The sequence below is a fragment of the Telopea speciosissima genome, chromosome 8 (genome assembly GCF_018873765.1).
Source record: "Telopea speciosissima isolate NSW1024214 ecotype Mountain lineage chromosome 8, Tspe_v1, whole genome shotgun sequence".
Taxonomy (NCBI): domain Eukaryota; kingdom Viridiplantae; phylum Streptophyta; class Magnoliopsida; order Proteales; family Proteaceae; genus Telopea; species Telopea speciosissima.
Genome location: NC_057923.1, coordinates 9,245,855 through 9,265,437, shown reverse-complemented (window position 1 = coordinate 9,265,437; position 19,583 = coordinate 9,245,855). Strand labels below are relative to the sequence as shown.

The 19,583-nt window shown below is 38.8% G+C and overlaps 1 protein-coding gene across 1 annotated transcript; it reads right to left on the bottom strand.

The window, feature by feature from the left end:
• Positions 1 to 130: 130 nt before the first annotated feature.
• LOC122671514 (serine/threonine-protein phosphatase PP2A catalytic subunit-like) lies at positions 131 to 14,508 on the bottom strand. Its single transcript, XM_043868773.1, has 7 exons — positions 14,282 to 14,508; positions 13,931 to 14,203; positions 13,436 to 13,550; positions 2,842 to 2,950; positions 2,681 to 2,758; positions 742 to 933; positions 131 to 574 (listed from the first exon to the last, which is right to left on the bottom strand). The coding sequence occupies exons 2-7, from the start codon at positions 14,181 to 14,183 to the stop codon at positions 401 to 403; spliced, it is 921 nt and encodes a 306-aa protein (XP_043724708.1). The 5' UTR covers positions 14,184 to 14,203; positions 14,282 to 14,508; the 3' UTR covers positions 131 to 400.
• Between the last annotated feature and the right edge of the window lie 5,075 nt (positions 14,509 to 19,583).

The window sequence follows — 19,583 nt, the reverse complement described above, 5'->3', positions numbered from 1 at the left end:
TTCCATTTTATCAGATGACTCCAAAATGACTGCTGTTGCTTACATTTTCCTTTTCGATTGCTTCCTAATGAAACTTGAATGTGGAAATGGTACAATGCGGATTCCAACATCTGAACACCACCTAGGATGCACATATCAAGCAAGAGACTAGGCATCTTGTTATTTTTACTTCCCTCTTCTATTTTTCCCCACTTTTAAGAATACATAACAAATGCCCAGTAAGGCCTTTCAAAGTATCCCTAATTAAGCACGCCATGGACAGCAGCAGGACAACTCCAAACAAAAGAATGATGATGGTGATGATCTGTTCTCTAATTAACAAAACTCCTTGCTAAAACACATCTATAAAAACACAACAGGAAATAAGAAGCATTACCAACAAGTGGCAAAGATAAGGAAATTACAAAAAATAATCAGGAGTCTTGCGTGTGGTGTCAGGTTCAATCTGTCTAGGGGCAGGATCAAATTGAAGGAAATTCTGATCCATGTTCTCCCCGATTTCAAGTATTGCAGCCATGTTCCCACACCGGTAACAATAATTTGGTGCACTGAATACTGTCACCACGTTCTTGTCCTGCAAAAGTTATAGATAATGATAATTATTAATTATCTTGGCATTTCTCATTGGTAGCAAGCTTTGTGAATAGAATTTTAGTAGAGTTGGGGGCTCTAAGCTCAAATCTGGTATGACAAAAGGATTGCGAAGCTCAACCCACAAGATTATATGTTGTCTTCACCCACCTGACACCAGTTATAACCTTCCATGACAAGCTGATGGGCCCTTGCAACAAGGGAGAGTCCATTGGTGTGGTTGAACTGTGATGCGATATCCTGTCCAAATGTGTACCCAGCTCCTCGCGGAGAAATTCCCCATCCACATCGATCATCTGGATCAGACCATAAGAGATCGCACATGGGTCCCTCATGTGGAACCTGCTTCCCACAAGCACGTCACAAAGCCAAACAAATCATTAACACTGTACAGTATCTAAAACTTGGAAAAGGAAAATACCAGAATCGCATGAAATTTTAATTGCTACTTCAGTAACAAAGAAGCAATAGGATGTCAGAGCAGTGGGGGACCATAACCAAACCATCCAACCCCCCCTCCCCCCCTGGGCGTCTGCCCTTCAAAATATAAAATGTAAACATCATAACATTACATCCTCTATCACCAAATGAGTGCAAAACAACATACAAAAATATGGGGGCATCTGGGCACAAAATGAGAGAACAGTAGAGACTTCTGTTTCCCCACCTTCACCCCCTTCTCTCTTTTTCCTGGATGCCGTCAAATAAAAGACCACGTATTCTAAAATTGTGTACTATTCACAAGAAGGAAAGAAAACTTCTTTCAGACCATTATCCTAAATTAAGATGGTATTATCCTCTGCTCAACCCTACACTAAAAAAATCCCACAAAAAAAAATGCAATGCATTACTTACAGCTGATTATTGAAACTACATTCAAATATGATGAGGAAAGACCATGACAAGCTCCTGGTCTTAACAGTCCTACCATCAGCAATTTATTACAATAAACTTTCCAAGACACAAATATAGTTTGACAGATGATAAAATGGCAGATGAACATTGGATGAGTAAGAATTCAGCAGCTGAACGGCAGAAAAAATGAGGGACTTTGTAACATCAATAATGGAACTTCAAGAGCTAGGAACAAATGTATAAATTCATAGTAACTTGTAACATCTATTAACAGAACTTCAAGAGCTAGGAACACAAAAATAGATTCTAATCAATAATTATTTCAGAATGATAAAATCATGTGATCAACGTTTTGAACACTAATAACCAAAATACCATGGACAAATTGGAGAGAGGGGAGGGGGAGATTTTGTTACTGCTACCTATTTCTAATTATGTTCTCTTGCAAATAAAACAGTTCCATGTTTTTGGGAGATTCTTTTAATTCTCTTGGGAGCACATATTTCAAAGAAAAAACAAAATCTGGGAGCGCCAATGAACTTTAGACAAATTAGCACTGGTGTTGCCCTTATTCTAAATAGAAACTGGTTTGAGTCACTAAGGGCTGCATGCCACTGTGGGTGGTCCACGCAATGACCCACATAGGCATGCTCTAGTTGGTCCCCTCACACCCAAATTCCAAGTTGTAGCACCAAATAACAAAAACAAAACCTGTGAGCACATCTTTAGAAAATGTCACAAGCCAGGAGGGGAGTGGTCATACAGTACACTTTTTGACCCAAGTAGATAGACAGACAATCTGGGTCAGTGCAGTCACCACCACAAGTTCATAACTGTCTCCTTGCTGCTGCTGTTGAAAATGAGGTTTTACCAAAAACGATTTGAGAGAAGAAAGAAATAGGAATAAAATGTTGTGAAGTATGAAAATAAACATGTACAAAAATGACAGGTAAAAACTGAGTCTCAACAATGAAGCATACAAAAGCAGAAGGCATAACATGTCAGAAAGATTTACAACATGAGCAATCTTACAGCATTCACCATAATATAGAAGAGCAGGAGACATAAGAAGTAACTCATTTCAGGGACAAATTAGTGCAGATAAGTCTGTAAACAAGCATGTAATACTGCAATCAGAAGCACACAATACTGCAATCAGAAGAAGCCAAGTGTTCAAAAAAGAAAAGGCAGAAATACAGAACAAAAAATAGCATGGTCAAAACAATATGCATACTTCTTGTATGCGATCCAAAGCACGAATGTTATCCAAAGTATCCAAAGATGGAGAGAGTCCACCATGCAAACAGAAGATCTGGAAATGACAATGAATGCTTGTCAGGTGTGATCAGGGAATAAACAGAATTAAGGAAATGAGTACCACTTTACAACTCATACCTGGCTCTCAATAAGGGCTGTAAGGGGTAGATAATCAAAAAGATCAGTGAAATATTTCCACACATTTGCATTTCCATATTTTCTCAAGCATTCATCATAGAACCCGTACCTGTAACAAAACCCAGAAAATAAAGTATGAGAAATAGCAATTGTTGAAAAAATAAAAAAAGACAACATATAGTCCACGATTATCAAGAATAAAATATCAAAAACATATCATTCTATTCCACTTCCTCAAAAAACAGCAGTGAGACTACATTATTTTACATTCCAAAACACATCCAACACAAGTAGTTAAAAGGATCAACAAGGATAGAACAATCAAAACTGGAACCGGTCTGGGATTTAATTTCCAAATGAGGCTAGGGTACCAGTGGGTCATTTGGAACATACAAAAGCAGATTGTCAAGATTTAGGGGCAAGGGGAACTGAATTAGATATATCGATTTTATGCATATTGTTAAACATTATAGTGTAGGGGGTTTATGCAATGTTTTTATTATTCGCTTTGGGAGGAGGGGGGGGGGGGGAATGGTTTGTGGGGGAGCGTGGCACCTGTGCATAAACACATGGGTGGGCAATCTCTGTTCTAAAAACCTTTAGGGTTTTCTCTTTGTGGTTTGCATCAAACTATGCTGCCATATCTATTTCTATGAAACCCTAGTTTGTAATGACATGGAAAAAGAAAAAAAAAGGTTTCTTCCATGAATGTTGTTGCCTTGTTGCTTTGCCTTTCTCTTGCATGGATCAGTGTGGAAGATAGATCTACTGTGTTGAAATCATCAAGCACATGAAGTATATTACCTGCGGCAGTGATTTCTTGAAGTTCCCCTTCACATAATATTGAGTTTTTGAAGTCTTTTTGCTGTCCCCATACCATGGCGGCAACCCTTTTTTGGGGGGGATTTTTTGGATGGGTCAATTTTCCCTATAGCAGGGAATCTGTCTTGATTTTTCTCAAGGTTTTAGGGCTGTCAAGAACCCATCCACTAAGGTCCTTCACCCAAGGTTTGGTGTTCATCTGACACTTTAATCTGCTATAAACTGAAATCCCCCCAAATAAGGGTTTTTTATTTCAGATTTAGATTTTTTTATTGCTAGTTCTTATCCTGCGGTTCGGTTGTTGTGATATTGTGGGATTTGCATCTACTATTGGGCTGCTTTATCTGACCAGAATTACATAACTATAAAAAATAATTGACTTTGACTTCTGGTGGACTGTTATTTTTACAGGTTAAAAAAAAAAACCCTCTCCGGCTCACCACTGCCGCTGTCTCACAGCTCTGTGACAAACTGCGCCAAAATGACTCGGCCTGCCCCGGGAGTGCACTAACCCACAGCACGCCGCTTCCTCAGCTGAGCTACCATTGGTCACGGTCCTTGGAGTGCTCTGTGTAGTAAGGGGCATTCCCATACCCTTAGCCATTGTTACACTCATATAATGTGCTAGAACACTGTATATTTCGGTTGGTTTGAGCATCCAGCTGTATCATTGTGCTTACTTGATATGCTGTAGCCTTGGTAGTATCAATTTTTATATGTCATGTTGTTTATCTGATCCTTATATTTTGATTCACTCGTTTACCCTTTGCAACTGTATTTTCTATGCACTGCTGTACCACCTCTGTGCCTTACTTTGATTAACTTTGCAACTTATATTAGCTGTGTAAGGACCCTTTAATACTGTAAGTGTCCTTTCTCCTTTTACTGGTATATTCCTAGCTACTATATATTTATTTTTATATAGTGGTGCGTCAGGTAGGCAGCCAGCACTTTATTTTATCCAGCCAATCACTTTTGCATGGACTCTTTTATTTTCTGATCTCTTTTTTTAATTTTCCCTTGTTATCATGTCTTGTCGTCCTTATTTGGATAGGGCGTCTCCGTATGCAACGCACCGCATCGATGCCCAGATATGGTGATAAGTAGGCAAGGGCATGTGAGAGGAAATTTACCAGCCCAGAAGCGAAGGATTAGATTAGTATCATGAAACATTGGTTCCTTAACGGGTAAGAACATGGAGTTGATAGATGTTATGAGGAGGCGATAGATTAATATTGCTTCTATCCAAGAGACTAGATGGAAGGGTAACAAAACAAAGGCATTGAACGATTTCAAACTTTGGTATTCGGGAGATCAAAGTAATAGAAATGGAGTGGGCATAATAGTGGACAAAGTCCTAAAGAATGATGTGGTGGAGATAAAAAGAATGGGAGATAGGATTATATCCATCAAACTGATGTTGGAGAAAAATGTTGTCAATATTGTTTGCACGTATGCACCCCAAATAGGATTGTATGACAGTAGTAAGCACCAATTTTGAGATCGCATGGATGATTTAGTGCAGGGTTTTGGGCAGGATGAATCAAATATTATTGGAGGTGACCTGAACAGACATGTTGGAAGGGATCGTTGAGGCTATGAAGGTGTCCATGGAGGCTTTGGTGTTGGGGAGAGGAATGAAGAGGGGAACTCAATTTTAGACTTTGCAGTAGAGCATATGGTCTATTCATTGTGAACACTATCTTTGGAAAAAGAGATAAGTACTTAGTTACCTACAAAAGTGGGAATCATATCAGTCAAATAGATTTCTTCCTAACTAAAGGGACAGATAAGAGGTTGTGTAAAGATTGTAAGGTTATTCCTAGGGAAAGTCTAACCACCCAACATAGACTGGTGGTCCTAGATTTGTCCCTCAGTGCACAAAAGCATAGGAAGAGGGAACATATGTACCCTAAGATAAAGTGGTGGAGGTTAAAAGGGGAGTCCTTAGGCATATTTACTGATAATATGGTCAAACAATGGAAGTGGGACTCTGGGGGAGGCACCAATGTATGAGGGCGTGGAGACTAGTGAGAGATATGTGGGAGGCCAGGGCAAGGAATTCCCAATTACGATTGGGTTACACTTGGTATCGGCTCTAAGCCCTTATTTGTTTGCACTTATCATGGATGAATTAACCAAGAGCATTCAAGATGATGTCCCGTGTGGTATGCTCTTCGCCGATGATGTCGTTTTGCTAGACGAGACTCAAGCAGGGATCAACGCTAAGGTAGAGATGTGGAGATCAACCCTTAAGAGGCTTTAAGATTAGCAGATCAAAGATGGAGTATATGATTTGTAACTTTAGACACACTTTGATGGATAATGACAAGGTGAAAATTGGGGAGAGAGAGAGATACCGCAAAGTGACTATTTCAGATATTTGGGGTCTACCATAAATAAAGAAGGCAACATAGGTAATGATGTTTTACAGAGAATTGAAGTGGATGTATGAAGTGGAGAGGTGCGACAGGAGTTCTGTGTGACCAAATTTTTCCTATAAAGCTTAAATAAAAATTCTATAGGACTGTTGTTTGACCGACTATGATGTATGGGGTGGAATGCTAGGTAGTTAAGAAGTGTCATATAGAGAAGCTATATATTGCAGAGATGAGGATGTTAAGATGGATGTGTGGCAAAACTATAAAGGACAAAGTAAGAAATGAATGTATTAGAGCTGATTTGGGAGTTGCCCCAATCAATGACAAGCTCCGAGAATGTCATTTGAGGTGGTATGACCATGTTCAACGGCAGCCTGAGGATGCCCTAGTATGGAGGAGAGATCTGATCCTGATTGAAGGAGCTAAAAGAGCTAAGGGCAGGCCTAAAATGACCATAGGAGAGGTCGTGAGGAATGACATGTGTAGTATGGGTTTTGTACCAAGTATGACCTTGGATAGAGCCTATTGGAGGGCAAAGATTCATGTTTCTGACCCCATATAGCTGAGATTTCCCTGACTTCTTAGGCATGGCCTCTTGTCTCTTACTTTCATTTCTCTTTTTCGCACTTCTCATCTCTTATGTCTTCATTTCTTCTTTTCTCTCTTTGATTCGCAAGGATCCATGTAGCCGACCCCATTTAGATGGGATAAGGCTTAGTTTGTTGTTGTTTGTTGTAAAAGTGGACATCATACTAGCCAAAAGATTTCTTTCTAACTAGAAGATCTGATAGGTTCTAATATAAGGATTGTAAGGTTATACAAGGGGAAAGCGGGAAAGCCTAACTACACAGCATAGGTTTTCTTAAAAGGAGATATATTGAATTCATTTACTGATAAATTGGTCAAACAAGGAAGGTGGAACTTTGATGGAGACACTAATACGATGTGAAACGAGATGATTGCTTGTATTAAGAAGGCTGCTAGAGATGTTCTATGCAAATCGAAAGGAACCCGCCATTCCTCTAGGTAGTCTTGGTGGTGGGGCAATGAGGTTCAAGCAGCCATTAAGACTAAGAAAACTAGTTTTAAGACATGGCAAAGTACTAAGGATGAAGAGGATCTACAAAGGTATAAATTTGCTAGAAATGAAGCTAAGAAGATTGTGGAAAAAGCAAAGGGAAAGAAATATGAAAATCTTCATAACAATATGAGTAGAAAGGAAAGGGGGGGGGGGGGAAGCTATCTATTAGATAGCAAAAAAGAAGGAAAGGAAGAGTAAAGATCTCGACCATGTTAGATGTATTAAAAGTGAAGATGATAAAATACTAATAAGGGATGAAGACATCAAGGAGAGATGGAAATATTATTTCTACAGCCTGCTAAATGAAGTGTGGAAGAGCTTAGTAATATGTGGTTTATCTTAGCTAACCAAACTGTTTAATAAGAATATAAGAACAAGGAAAATGCCAGATGAATGGAAGATAATTATTGTAGTTCCGATTTACAAAAATAAAGGTGATATTCAAGGCTGCAATAACTGTAGAGGCATAAAACTGATAAATCACACTACGAAATTATGGGAGAGGGTTAATGAAACCCATCTAAGACAAGAAACTACTATTACGGAAAACTAATTTGATTTTATGTCAGAAAGATCCATGACAAAAGCTATTTACTTAAGAGACTCATGGATAGATTTAGAGACTGCAAGAAGGATCTCCATATGGTCTTTATTAACCCAGGAAAAGCTTATGACATAGTCCCTAAAGAGTTGATCCCGCAAGTACCAGAGAAGAGAAGCGTTTCAAGTAAATATGTAGACATTGTTAAAGATATGTATAATGGTGTGGTGACTAGTGCCAGAATTGTCGAAGGGGGGGTCAAAGTAGTGAATTCCCAATTACATCAAAGATCAACCTTAAGCCCTTATTTGTTTGCACTTATCATATAGATGATTTAACTAGAGACATTCAAGATCATGTTCCTTAGTATAAGCTTTTTGGATGATATTATTTTGGTGAATGAGGTAAAAGCATGGATTAACGCCAAATCAAAGTTATGGAGATCAACCTTGGAAAGTAGAACGAAAATAGAGTATATAGTGTGTAACTTTAGTTACACTAAGACGGATAATGAGGTGGTGAAAATTGATGAGTAAGATTCCGCAAAGTGATTAATTTAGGTATTTGGGTTCAATCATAAATAAAGAAGGTGATATAGAGGATTATGTTTCACAAAGAATTAAAATAGGATGGATGAAGGAGAGAGGTGTATCCAAGGTTTTAAAACTCGAAATCGGTTGGAATCGGCCTTCAAGAACCCTACAATTGGTCCACATATCCAAAGATAACGAAATTTCTAGGGTTTTGGGTGAGAATCGGCTATGTCAGATTGGTTATGATTGATTCCCAATTTTTAAAACCATGGGTGTATCCGAAGTGTTGTGTTATCAACATATTCCACTAAAACTAAAAAAAAAATTTATAAGACAGTCATACGACCGGCTATAATGTATGCCTATGTATGCAGAATGTTGGGCAGTTAAAAAGCATCATATAGATAAACTCAATGTAGCTAAGATGAGGATGTTGAGATGATTGTGTGGCAAAACTAGGAAGGATAAAGTAAGAACTGATCAAATTTGAGCAGATTTTGAGTAGCTTTGATACATGATAAGCTACGAGAAAGTTGTTTGAGGTGGAATGGCCATGTTCAACGGAAGCCTTTAGATGCTCCAGTGGACTAGTACAAAGGACTGATTTGATTTAGATTGAAGGAGCTAAAAGAGGCAAAGGCAAATCTAAAATGAGTCTGGGAGAAATGGTGAGGAAAGACATGCATAGCTTAGACCTGGTATCAAGTCTAACCTCGAATAGAGAGGATTGGAGGGTAAAGATCGGTGTAGCCGACTCCATTTAGTTTGTATAGGGCTGAGTTGTTGTTGTTGTTGTATTCTGCTATAATTGTTGCTATGTGTAGGCACTAAAATTGTCACCCCTCGGCAATCATAACAACCGGACATGGACAGATGACGTCTCTCTCAAGTCACCCAAAAACCTATAAAAACACCCAAAAAATGATCAGCTATCGCCGAAAGGTCAGATGAAGCCAAACGGAGCCAACCCAGGGTCAGTGGCACCTCCCAGGGGTTGGGAGGTGGTGCCAAATTAACGACAGGGCCGAGACCCAAGTGAACCTGTATAAAAAGAGGGCCCTTCTTCATTTGAAAACACAATGAAAAAAAAGAGGTTTTGGTCCCTACAGAAGTTCTGTCCATTTTTTCAGTTTTTCTTCTTTATTTTGGCCTTCAGTGCCCTATTGGTGACAAAGGCGCAGAAGCCCTGCCGGTATCTAGGAGGCCTTGTTGGTGAAGATACGGAAGCCCTGTCGGTGTCTAGGAAGACATGTCGTTGTTTAGTCCATATGGCATTGTAGTGCTGCCTGAAGTGTGAGCAATAGGATCTTTCATCCCCCGTGACGCCATTACTCTGCCCGAAGTCCGAGTAGCATGAATCCCACTTATAGCCGTTACCCTACCCAAATTCTGAGTTACAAAACACCCCCCTTTCAATGGTATAGTCGTTGCTCTATCCAACTCTGAATAGTGTAATACCTCATTTATAACCGTTGTCCAACTCTGAATAGTGAAATACCTCATTTATAACCGTTATTCTGCCCGCCAAGAGAGAAGCAGGTAGTCTGTTCATCTCCACCCGAGTCGGGTGGTACTCCATTTTGCATTTTTCGCGTTTTTGGTAAAATTCAGTCAGATGCATATTTTCATTCTGTCCATTTATTTTGGCATAATGTAGATCATTTAAGCACATTTTTGCCCTTTTTCACTCTCTTTCATTATTTTAAGCATATTTATTATCTTACATGTTAATATAAATTGCATCATCATGGGAGAACATTCGAAATCAAGCATCTAGTAGAAAGACCGGTACAACCGGGCGACATGGTGCCTAACACCTTCCCACTCTCGTAAACTAACAACTTGCCAAATTCTCTGAGCAGAACATAGAGAATATGTAACCCTTTTCACTTTTGTTGGATAGGGCTACACCCATTGGGTCCTAGACCCTTATCCTAGGTGGCGACTCCATTTTATTTTTTAAATATTGCATGATCCCAAACCCCTTAATAATTGCCAAGGAACCATGTGAAACAAGAGAAGCTCTTCGGAACCGGCGCGCCCGCAAGGCGGACATCCAGCCCCACATCCTGGAGCCCGCAGTACCTACACTATGCAATAAGGTCATTTCTTTTGTAACTTTACCAAGAGTGCATGATGACATGCATACCTGATGAAGGCTTATACTAAAGATATTCTTCTTAATTTCCAAATAAATTCTTTTATCAGAAACAAACCACCTTCCCTGATACATCGACATCGTTATACATATTACTGACAAAACAATAAAGGCCATTACCTTACCCAGTACCAGTCCAACCTATGCAAGGCCCTGGGAAGTGAGTTTGGATATAGTCCTAACCTTTGGTATTTTTTGCGCAAAGTGGCTGCTTTCAAGACTTGAATCTGGGCATTTGCCCTGACAACCCGAACCTTTTCCATTGCTCCAAGCAGTGGCCCCTACTAACATGACATAATAAGGCAGAAAATTCATGAGACCCGGTCATATAGTTGTCCTTATCAAGCTTGCACACCTTCTCCAGTGGCCTCCTTTGATCCTAGGGACAAGAGACAAGATATTCATTGGAAACTAATTGCTTTACCAAGATTTCACACCTAACCATCAGAAGTGCATTGAAAAATGTTCTCATAGAAGGAGAGATTGATAAAACTATGGTCTGATTTTTCAGTCTCATGGTCCTTAAAAACACTGATCTCAAAAGAGACATGATAAAAAATAGCTCCTCACTTTTTCGATTCCAAAATCTTGACTCGAGAGAGCATCTGATGTTGCTTTGGATCTACCTCTTTTCATTGTTTGATATACAAGCCAAGAACTTATCAACTGCATTCCTACCCATAGTGAACTTTCAAAACAGTAGCAAATTGGCAGTTTTGCAACCCAAGAACTCCAGTAAAATACTATAAGTACACCATCTTGAATGGTATCACAACTCAAATCTGCAAATCCATTTTGCAGTTCTTCCACTTGATATTATCTATACAAAGCCTAGAAAACTTTCATCAAAAGATCACCCATTCACTATCAGACAAGATGGATAGGACTCTGTAGAAAATTAAAATAATCAACAACTATTGCCACTCTTATCTTCAACTGAAACCCATCAAATTTCAACCATTTGATGTTATCAAATTGATACTCTCCTATGAAAACCTTTAAGTGCTCAATCTTACCCTTATTCTTCTATATTTCAAGGTATTTCCACCCCTTTCCTTCTTTTCTGGTTATTGTTTACTACCGTATTAATAATATTTGTCAGAAATTCTACTTATTTCCATATTCCACACCTTTATAATGCCACATTTGATGCCTTCGGCTAGCATTGCTTCTTACAAATGAGAATAAAGTCCAATAATTAGTTCATATGATCAGCAACCCTAGGTGCTATTCATTGCATATTCTCGAATATGAGATAATGTGGACAGCAATGAATACCTCCAAATCTTGCCCTAGTGGGCCATGACACAAATTCAGATGTCTGAAGCATTTCCTCCAAAGCGTTATAATTAGAAAACCCATAAGAGTCCAAACAGGGCAGGAGTTTAAGGTCCAACAATTCATTCCACTCCACAAAATCCACATTAATTCAACACTTTATCTACTTCAACAATACTTCTACCATACACCCTTACTGTATTAAAAGGGAATCACATTACCTTTAAATCACTGCTAACGCAACAAGAAACACTAGTCACTGAAATCATTCTATAACTTTCAAAGTAGCCGCCAGATTTTTTTTGGCAACAGAGAATGAATACTGAGGATTGTTTTTTCAAAATCATCCATCATCTTCACTATTCAAAACGGAACCCACTCACATTGCCTATCACCAGTGAAAAACCATAAAATGACACAAATCCAGGCCCTATATCTCCTAAATCAAATTTTCTATCAGCCGCTATTACTTCCATTACAAGTACAATTAGGGTATATGGTTTGCACTACATACCATAGCTTTTCTCAACATGACACACTGATATGGGCATGGGCTTTATTATGGTATGGTAAACAACACTTTGTTAAAATGAATCAATTTCATTGTGCTGTGGTAGATTCTTGGTTTCTTGATACAAATCCTAAATCTTATAACCTGCAGTCTAGTTTACAGATTCTAAGGTGGATTCATGGCTGTTAACGGAATCTTTTCCCCAATTCATGGATTCTTTTATGATCCACAAATGAAGTTAAAATCTTGACCCGTCCTTTACATTCTTTTTATCACTTTACCCAACATATTATTTCTCTCAAAAAACAAGTGCGTCGTCAGTTTCTAATCAATTCCAATTAGTTTCTTCCACAATTAATCAACTAATGCTTATTTGTAATAGCTAGTTGATATATCATCACAACTGTGAGTTTTCTTCAAAGAAAACAGAAAACAATTGCTTTAAGAAGCCCCATATATTTACTGAAAGAGAAGAATTCTGTGAGGCAGCGTATTTTAAGTTCCCTTCTATGTTGATGTTTAAAGTTTCATATGATTTGGGTTTGTATATTATCTGATTTTGTTCACATCCCAGTTTTTTAATTGTCTTGCATATAGTTACCAGTTCGCATGGGATAAGCTAATCATGAAATTTTGACCAATGAACCTAGCAACCCATACTATTTGCTGACCATAATTCATGAACCCAGTTACATAGGGAGCATATCATGAATATATCTATGAAGAAATTTCAAATAATTTGATATTTCTTATACAAAAAAAAATAGTTCAAGAACAACTCACTATCTGCTCTTTGTTCACCATACGAACGTAAACGTATCTCAGGGAACACAAGAGTATCTCCAATAGGCATTATAATAAAGAAAAGCCTTTTCACATGGTTCCAACTGAGGATTTATTTATTTATTTTTGAATAGACAACTGGGGAAGATGTGTTTGAAATCCCATGTATTTAAGTAGTTGGGAAAGCATGATCGAAAGAACATTTTTTTATCATAGCAGACTATAGAAGATATGAATGGTTAAGGGAGATTAGTCAATACAAATTAAAAATAAAAAAAACTATATCCAAGAGATAAGAATGTAATTTGAACATAACAATGAGGTTTACACTTCTTTTACGCAACATGTAGTAAGTTCATTACAGAACCTTTACAAGGACTAGAAGCACTTACAGGCTATACAAATCATTGGTGAGAAAGGATATGTAAATTTTGGAGAATTGGCCATCCAAGAAAATTTCGAAGCAAAATTAGGATGGGCAGACTTGAAAAGAACAAATAGCTTACACTTGGGTTATTTGCCGGCTCTCATGATTTCCTCTTAGAATTGTAATCCTATCTCTATAACGGACTTTCAAGGCCACTAAAAGGGTAACAGTCTCTACAGAGTAGTACCCACGATCTGCATTCACATGAAAAGAAATACATTATTCCAACATATACATCATTCTTAAATGCAAGAATCCAATTTCTTCTGTTTTGATTTTTAGAAATTGAATGCAAAGCATCTGAAATACAACAATACCTGCTGTAGAAGTAAAACAGACGCTCGGAATATAGGAATTAAACGACGTCGTAAGGGCGTGGGGAAGAAATATAAAGGAAAAACGAAAAACCTATAACTCTTCCCTTTTTCAACATAAGAATTACACATACATTCAATCATCCATACAGCAAACAGACCCAAAACCTCTTCAATTACAATACGGCAACTAACAAAAAAGATGATAAGAATAAAGATGAAAACTAAGAGATGGGAGAATGATAATTTAACTGACTAACCTACGTAGTCGCCCATGAAGAGGTAATTGGTATCGGGAGCGTTCCCACCGATTCGAAACAGTTCGATGAGATCATGGAATTGACCGTGGATATCACCACAGACGGTAACGGGGCACTTCACTGGTTGTACGTTCCATTCCTCGACGAGAATCGCTCGAGCCTGCTCGCACAAACCCTTCACCTCGGCCTCGGGCAAAGGCTTACATTCCATCAAATGCTCGATCTGCCGGTCAAGATCCGCGTGCGACGGCATCCTTTCTTTCCCCTCACGATCTGCAACGTAAATCGATCAGAAAAACCACGACACCCAAATCCAACCGGAAACGCGACCGTAGATCGAAATCCACCTACCGAGAGATTGCGGATCAATTCCGTAGCATCGGTAGCAGCGATCGGCGATAGATTGATGTTAGGGTTAGAGTTGGGGATTGAGAGAACGGATGACGAGAAAACCAGAGAAAGAAAATTTTGGCTTCGATCCTCCTTCGTTCATTCCTCGCAGCCAAGCATCATCTTTCGATTTCTGGTTTTTGAGGTTCGCCTTTCGTCTAGAAGAGAAAAAGAAAACCCTCTCTCTCTCTCTCTCTCTCAAGTAATTTTGAGTTTTGACACTCGGTAGCCCAAATCTAATATTAAAATATTAGTCTTTATTAATCTATATTATTAGTATTAACTATTAACTATTAACTATTAAGTGGAATAAATAAGTGCAAAATGGCTAATGACGGGTACGTGACACTATGTGGAGAGTAGTGGGTTGAGGTCCACATGTCACCTCAGATGAAACTCAAATCCAAATTGAAAGCTCTCTCTCCCTCTCAGAGAGGTTTTCCATTTCTAGTCTTATCCTCGATTGTTTGGAACATTTTCTCAATCCGGTGGCTCCGACGATCTTCAGTTCGGAATACGGACACGTGCCAGTTGTAGCTACACTATCAGGAAGGATTATATTTACACTAATGACTAAAATTAATGACTAAGACTATATTTACTTAAGCTAATGAATGACTAATCAATCACGTGGCATCCATTAAAACTGACGGCTGGAGCTAGGGGTGTCAATGGGCCGGTTCGGGCCGGTTTCGGTTCGGGCTTTTCGGTTTCGGTGTGACTTTTATAGAAATTGAAACCAAACCATTAAGAAATATTCGGTTTCGGTGCGTTTCGCGGTTTGGTTTCGTGTCGATTTCGATTTATGATAACGGGTTGATTTCGGTTTGATACCGGTTTTATATAACTAGTAAGGTCCGGTTAGTGCTAATTTTTCTTCTCTTTCTCTTTTAAGTACATAAAATATTTCAAATACAATGCATCTTTGTATCCTGTATCCTATGTCCTATGGCCTATGGATACAATTGGTTGGGTAATCACTAACAAAGGATATGAGATAAAGTGAGAAACTATCACAACACATTTAGGGGGCAATGGGGCATTAGGCATTTAGTGATTTACTCATTTTCGGGTTAGGTCGGTTCGGTTTGGGTTCGGGCTACCGGTGCACCGTCAGGCTAGCCCAAACCAAACCAAACCAAACCGTTTGCCTTTATGGATCCACAAACCGAACCAAACCATTAAGAGTTCGGTCCAGTGTGGTCCGGGCTCGTTCGGGGTGATTCGGGCCGGTTTCACCGGTTCGGGTTGGGTATTGACACCCCTAGCTGGAGCCTTGTGCGGCAGTTACTGAATTTACCTGTTACCCCGCATTCACTGCCGTATAGGGCCGCAAAGGCAAGATACTGATGACGTCCAGATCTCCCCTCTGTTATCGTTCCTGTGTTTGTAATGGATCTGGCTCTCCTCCAACCATGGTGGGAGCTGGATGATCCAGCCCAGCCAAAAGAGGGGTGTTTGGGTTATTTCACAGGTAAAATCTCCCCCACGGTTGGAGAAGAGCCAAATTGGTGGTAGATAAGGGATGTGATTTTGGTTAATGGCATGCTGGCTCAGGTTGTTGAGAATCATTTTCGTACGGCTTGAATCGCACATATGGAATCCAAGAGAGTTGGATTGGTTCTCGTATGAGAACATGAGTGCACTTTGATTGGATTTTGACTATGTCATTATTAAACGGTTCTATACAATGAAACTAAAATTGAACCATTTATTAACTATTTATATAATTTTTAAATGGTTTCATAGAAAATGGTGCACTCAATAACATATTTTTATAGCGAAAGACAAAAACAAACTATTTAATGAAAGAAAGAACGCTAACCGGTGTTGTGTGTGGGCGTGTACTTGTGCACCACACCCCTTGGAAAGGTGGAAAGGTCTAGGGGTGCAGTGGTCTTTTGCATCAAACTGTGTCTGAGTGCAGGTACACACCCACACACAACACCGATTAGTGTTCCTTTTCCCTTATTTAATATAAACATATTTTATCTTTTTAAACTATTTCATCAATAGGGGGATGAGGCCGGGAGGTCAAAGATTCAGGAGGGGTATTATTTATTTAAAGGGGCAAGAGATGCTGTCTAGTCATGTATCATCTGCACCAACACAAGGACCAATAAGACTGCGTGCAAAAGCATTTGACTGAATGTGATTTTTTAATTCATTAGGGGTTGGACGGTAATTTGCACGGTCCTATTTCTAAGCATAGGAACCTTCGACCAATTAGCGTTCTTTTCCCCTTATTTAAAACATAAATCGAAATTTAAGCTGTTTTAATGGTTTCATTTTTTAAACCAAAACCAACCATTTAACTAGTAGCCTCATTTTTTATTCAAAATCAAAATATTTATTAAACGGTTTCATGGTTTGGTATAAAACTGATTGATTTGTTTCGATATAAATGGTTTTGGTTTGGTTTTGACATCCTATTGCTACATGCTCAGCCCAGCCCGGTAGGCTTGCCAACTGAAGGGCCAGGCCCGTGGAAGCCCGAAAATTTTAGTACTAGGCCTGGGTTTGAATATGTAAACTGTGTCAAAATATGATATATTAGGTGTTTGATATTTCATTTAAATTTTGATCCTTTACCCATTAAAATCCTAAGACTTCATTTGTTTCGGCGTAAAATATTACTTGGAAAATTTTCCTTGGTAAATTTATATGTTAAAAATTCCTTCAATGTTTTTTTCCATAAAAACTAAAAAAAACATTGGAACATTTTTTGAAAGTGAAAATTTTCAAGTAAAATTTTACATCGAAACAAACAGAGCCTAAGGATCAAAGACAATTCTAATTTCTAAAAAGAAACAATGGTTGAAGAAATATTTAAAGTTGTAAAATATAGGGAAAGAGAAAGCTACGTGGTCGTGTGTGGCGTAGACATAGGCCCTCGCAAAATGACTGTCGTGCCCTCAAATGTTTCTGCCTTTCTATATGGGCATGACGATCATTTCGTGCAGCCTTGTATTTGGGTGAAGGGCCAGGGCCGGGTGCCGCGTGCGACCAGTTAGATATATGTTCATGGGCTTGAATTAGGGATTTCTAAATTCTGGGCTGGGCCAGGCCCAAGCTTGACATGAGGCCCTTATCTAGTAGGTTACGCTCAGCCAGGCGTTGGCACAGTAAATTGTCACACCTGATTTTAGCTAGGAGTCCAAATTAGCCATATGGGCTGAGGGAGTCAAAACTTGGCCGATCTGAGTTGACTCAATAATCACACTTTATAACTCGGTTATAAACAAACTTGGAGAACCCATTTTGTGTTGGTAGTTTGTCGATCCTACAAAAACTCAGCCAAATTGACTCCAGATTAATGGCAAATTCAACCCCAGTTAATTATAAGCCCTAAATCCTTGCTTTGGGCTATTTAAAGAAGTGATATCACATACAATCACACCAATATCAAATGTAAATTGTGTTTGGTTTGCATTCTTGTAATGAATCCTAGGTTGAGAACACGCTAGCTCGGTTGGTTGGTGATTTGCTAATTGAGTACATGCCCCACAGGAGGTCAAGAGATCGACTCTTCTGAACTGCATATTGTGCCCAAAAAGGCACCCCTCTCCCCCTGGTAGTTGTAGATTGTTGGTAGCATTCCCCCTTAGCATGCATGGGTGCTACTTCATCAAGCTGTCTATGTACCCTTAAGATTTAAAGGGATTCTCATATTATCCTCTACTTATACTTCTTCATATTATCCATAGCATGCATTCTTTTTCTCATTAATAAAGATTTATTCCTCATACCTTGATTTCATCCATTTGGCTTCTTGGAGTTCACTATCCATGAATACTCTCAAGGAGGGGAATTCCAATTCTATTGGGAGTACGACCTCCATGCCGTATCCTAACTAGTATTGTTGCCCCATTAAATGTATGAATGGATGTTCTGTAGGTCCATAGTACATAGGACATCTCCTCAGCCCAATCAATATTTCTTTTGGGCCTTTGGCCATCTTTTCTAGAATTTACTTGATAATATTCTTATTGGTGGCATCAACTGCCCTATTCATCTGTGGTCTATATGATGAGAATTTGTGCTTTTTGATGTTTGATCAATCACATATTGTCTCCACATCTCTCGTAAAGTATGATCCTTGATCTAAAATCAACTATTGTGGTACTGCATGTCAGTAAATAATATTTTCATTAATAACTTAGTTAATTCTGTGGTTGTGAGCTTGGCATATGACTGAGTTTCTGCCCATTTGGTGAAGTAATCTATTGTGACTAAAATATATCCAGGATCACTAGGGGACTTGGGGACAACTTGGCCGATGATATCTATACCCCAAACTACGTGTGGCCATTGAGAACTTAGAGTGCACAACTATATAGGTGGTGCATGTATTAAATTGATGAATATTTGACATTAATTTATCATACTTTTTTGACATAACTCGCACAATTGGTCTCAATAGTATTCGAATAGTACTATCCCTAGTCTTGGGATTTTCTTTGCTAACATCTTTGCTAAAATCAACTGCGGTATTAACCTTTTGTCAAATTTTACTAATTGTGCAAGTGGGAGGAGGCAGGCCAAGCAAGTACCCGTGCTTTTTCATGTACCATATCCAAATCTCCGTCGTTTTTCACATACTATCCAACTCTAATCTCATCTCACACTCCATTGACGTCCATAATTCTAAGTTTTGCATGAGCACCTAATGTAGGGAATATTTATGGGAGAGGGATCGTGTGCGTTGACTATATATATATATTAGCATTTTACACGTCAAGCCAATAGAAAAAATAATACATGAAATTACAATGGACATCAATGCATCTTAAAGAGAGATCCCATGCCTTTAATGAAGAGAGAGAAAGGAGACTATGAAAAGAAAGCACCAAAGGGGTTGAAATTACTGTCCCATCCCATGAAAGACAAAAATACCACCCAAACAAATGCTTCCACGTTTTCATTGACCTCCACGCTAGTGCGAGAGCCATGCTCCTAGACAGAGAACTCATACCCTTTTAATATTGTAGTAAACCATTGTAGACCATGGATAAGATTCTTAATTTGTATCATAAACAAATGTTGCTAACCAGTGAAGAACTAGCTTTTCTCTCCACAACCCTATATTTGTTTGAATGTCTCCAACTTTAGACCGAGTCTTAGCTTCTCGATCCAACCAAAATCAAACAAGAAAAGAAGTAAAAAAAGAGAAAGGAGAAAGAAAAGCAGAGCATGGGGACAGAGAGGTTCCCTACTTTGTTTTCACTGTTACAACTTACAACAAGACTGGAAGCATCTCATG

Excerpts from the sequence above, each read along its gene's own strand:
- LOC122671514 (XM_043868773.1), bottom strand. The coding sequence starts at position 14,183 with ATGCCGTCGCACGCGGATCTTGACCGGCAGATCGAGCATTTGATGGAA. Across the intron at positions 2,951-13,435 it reads AGCCGGCAAATAACCCAAGT|GTACGGGTTCTATGATGAAT; the intron begins GTAAGCTATTTG and ends GTTTTGTTACAG. Across the intron at positions 2,759-2,841 it reads CAGCCCTTATTGAGAGCCAG|ATCTTCTGTTTGCATGGTGG; the intron begins GTATGAGTTGTA and ends TGTCATTTCCAG.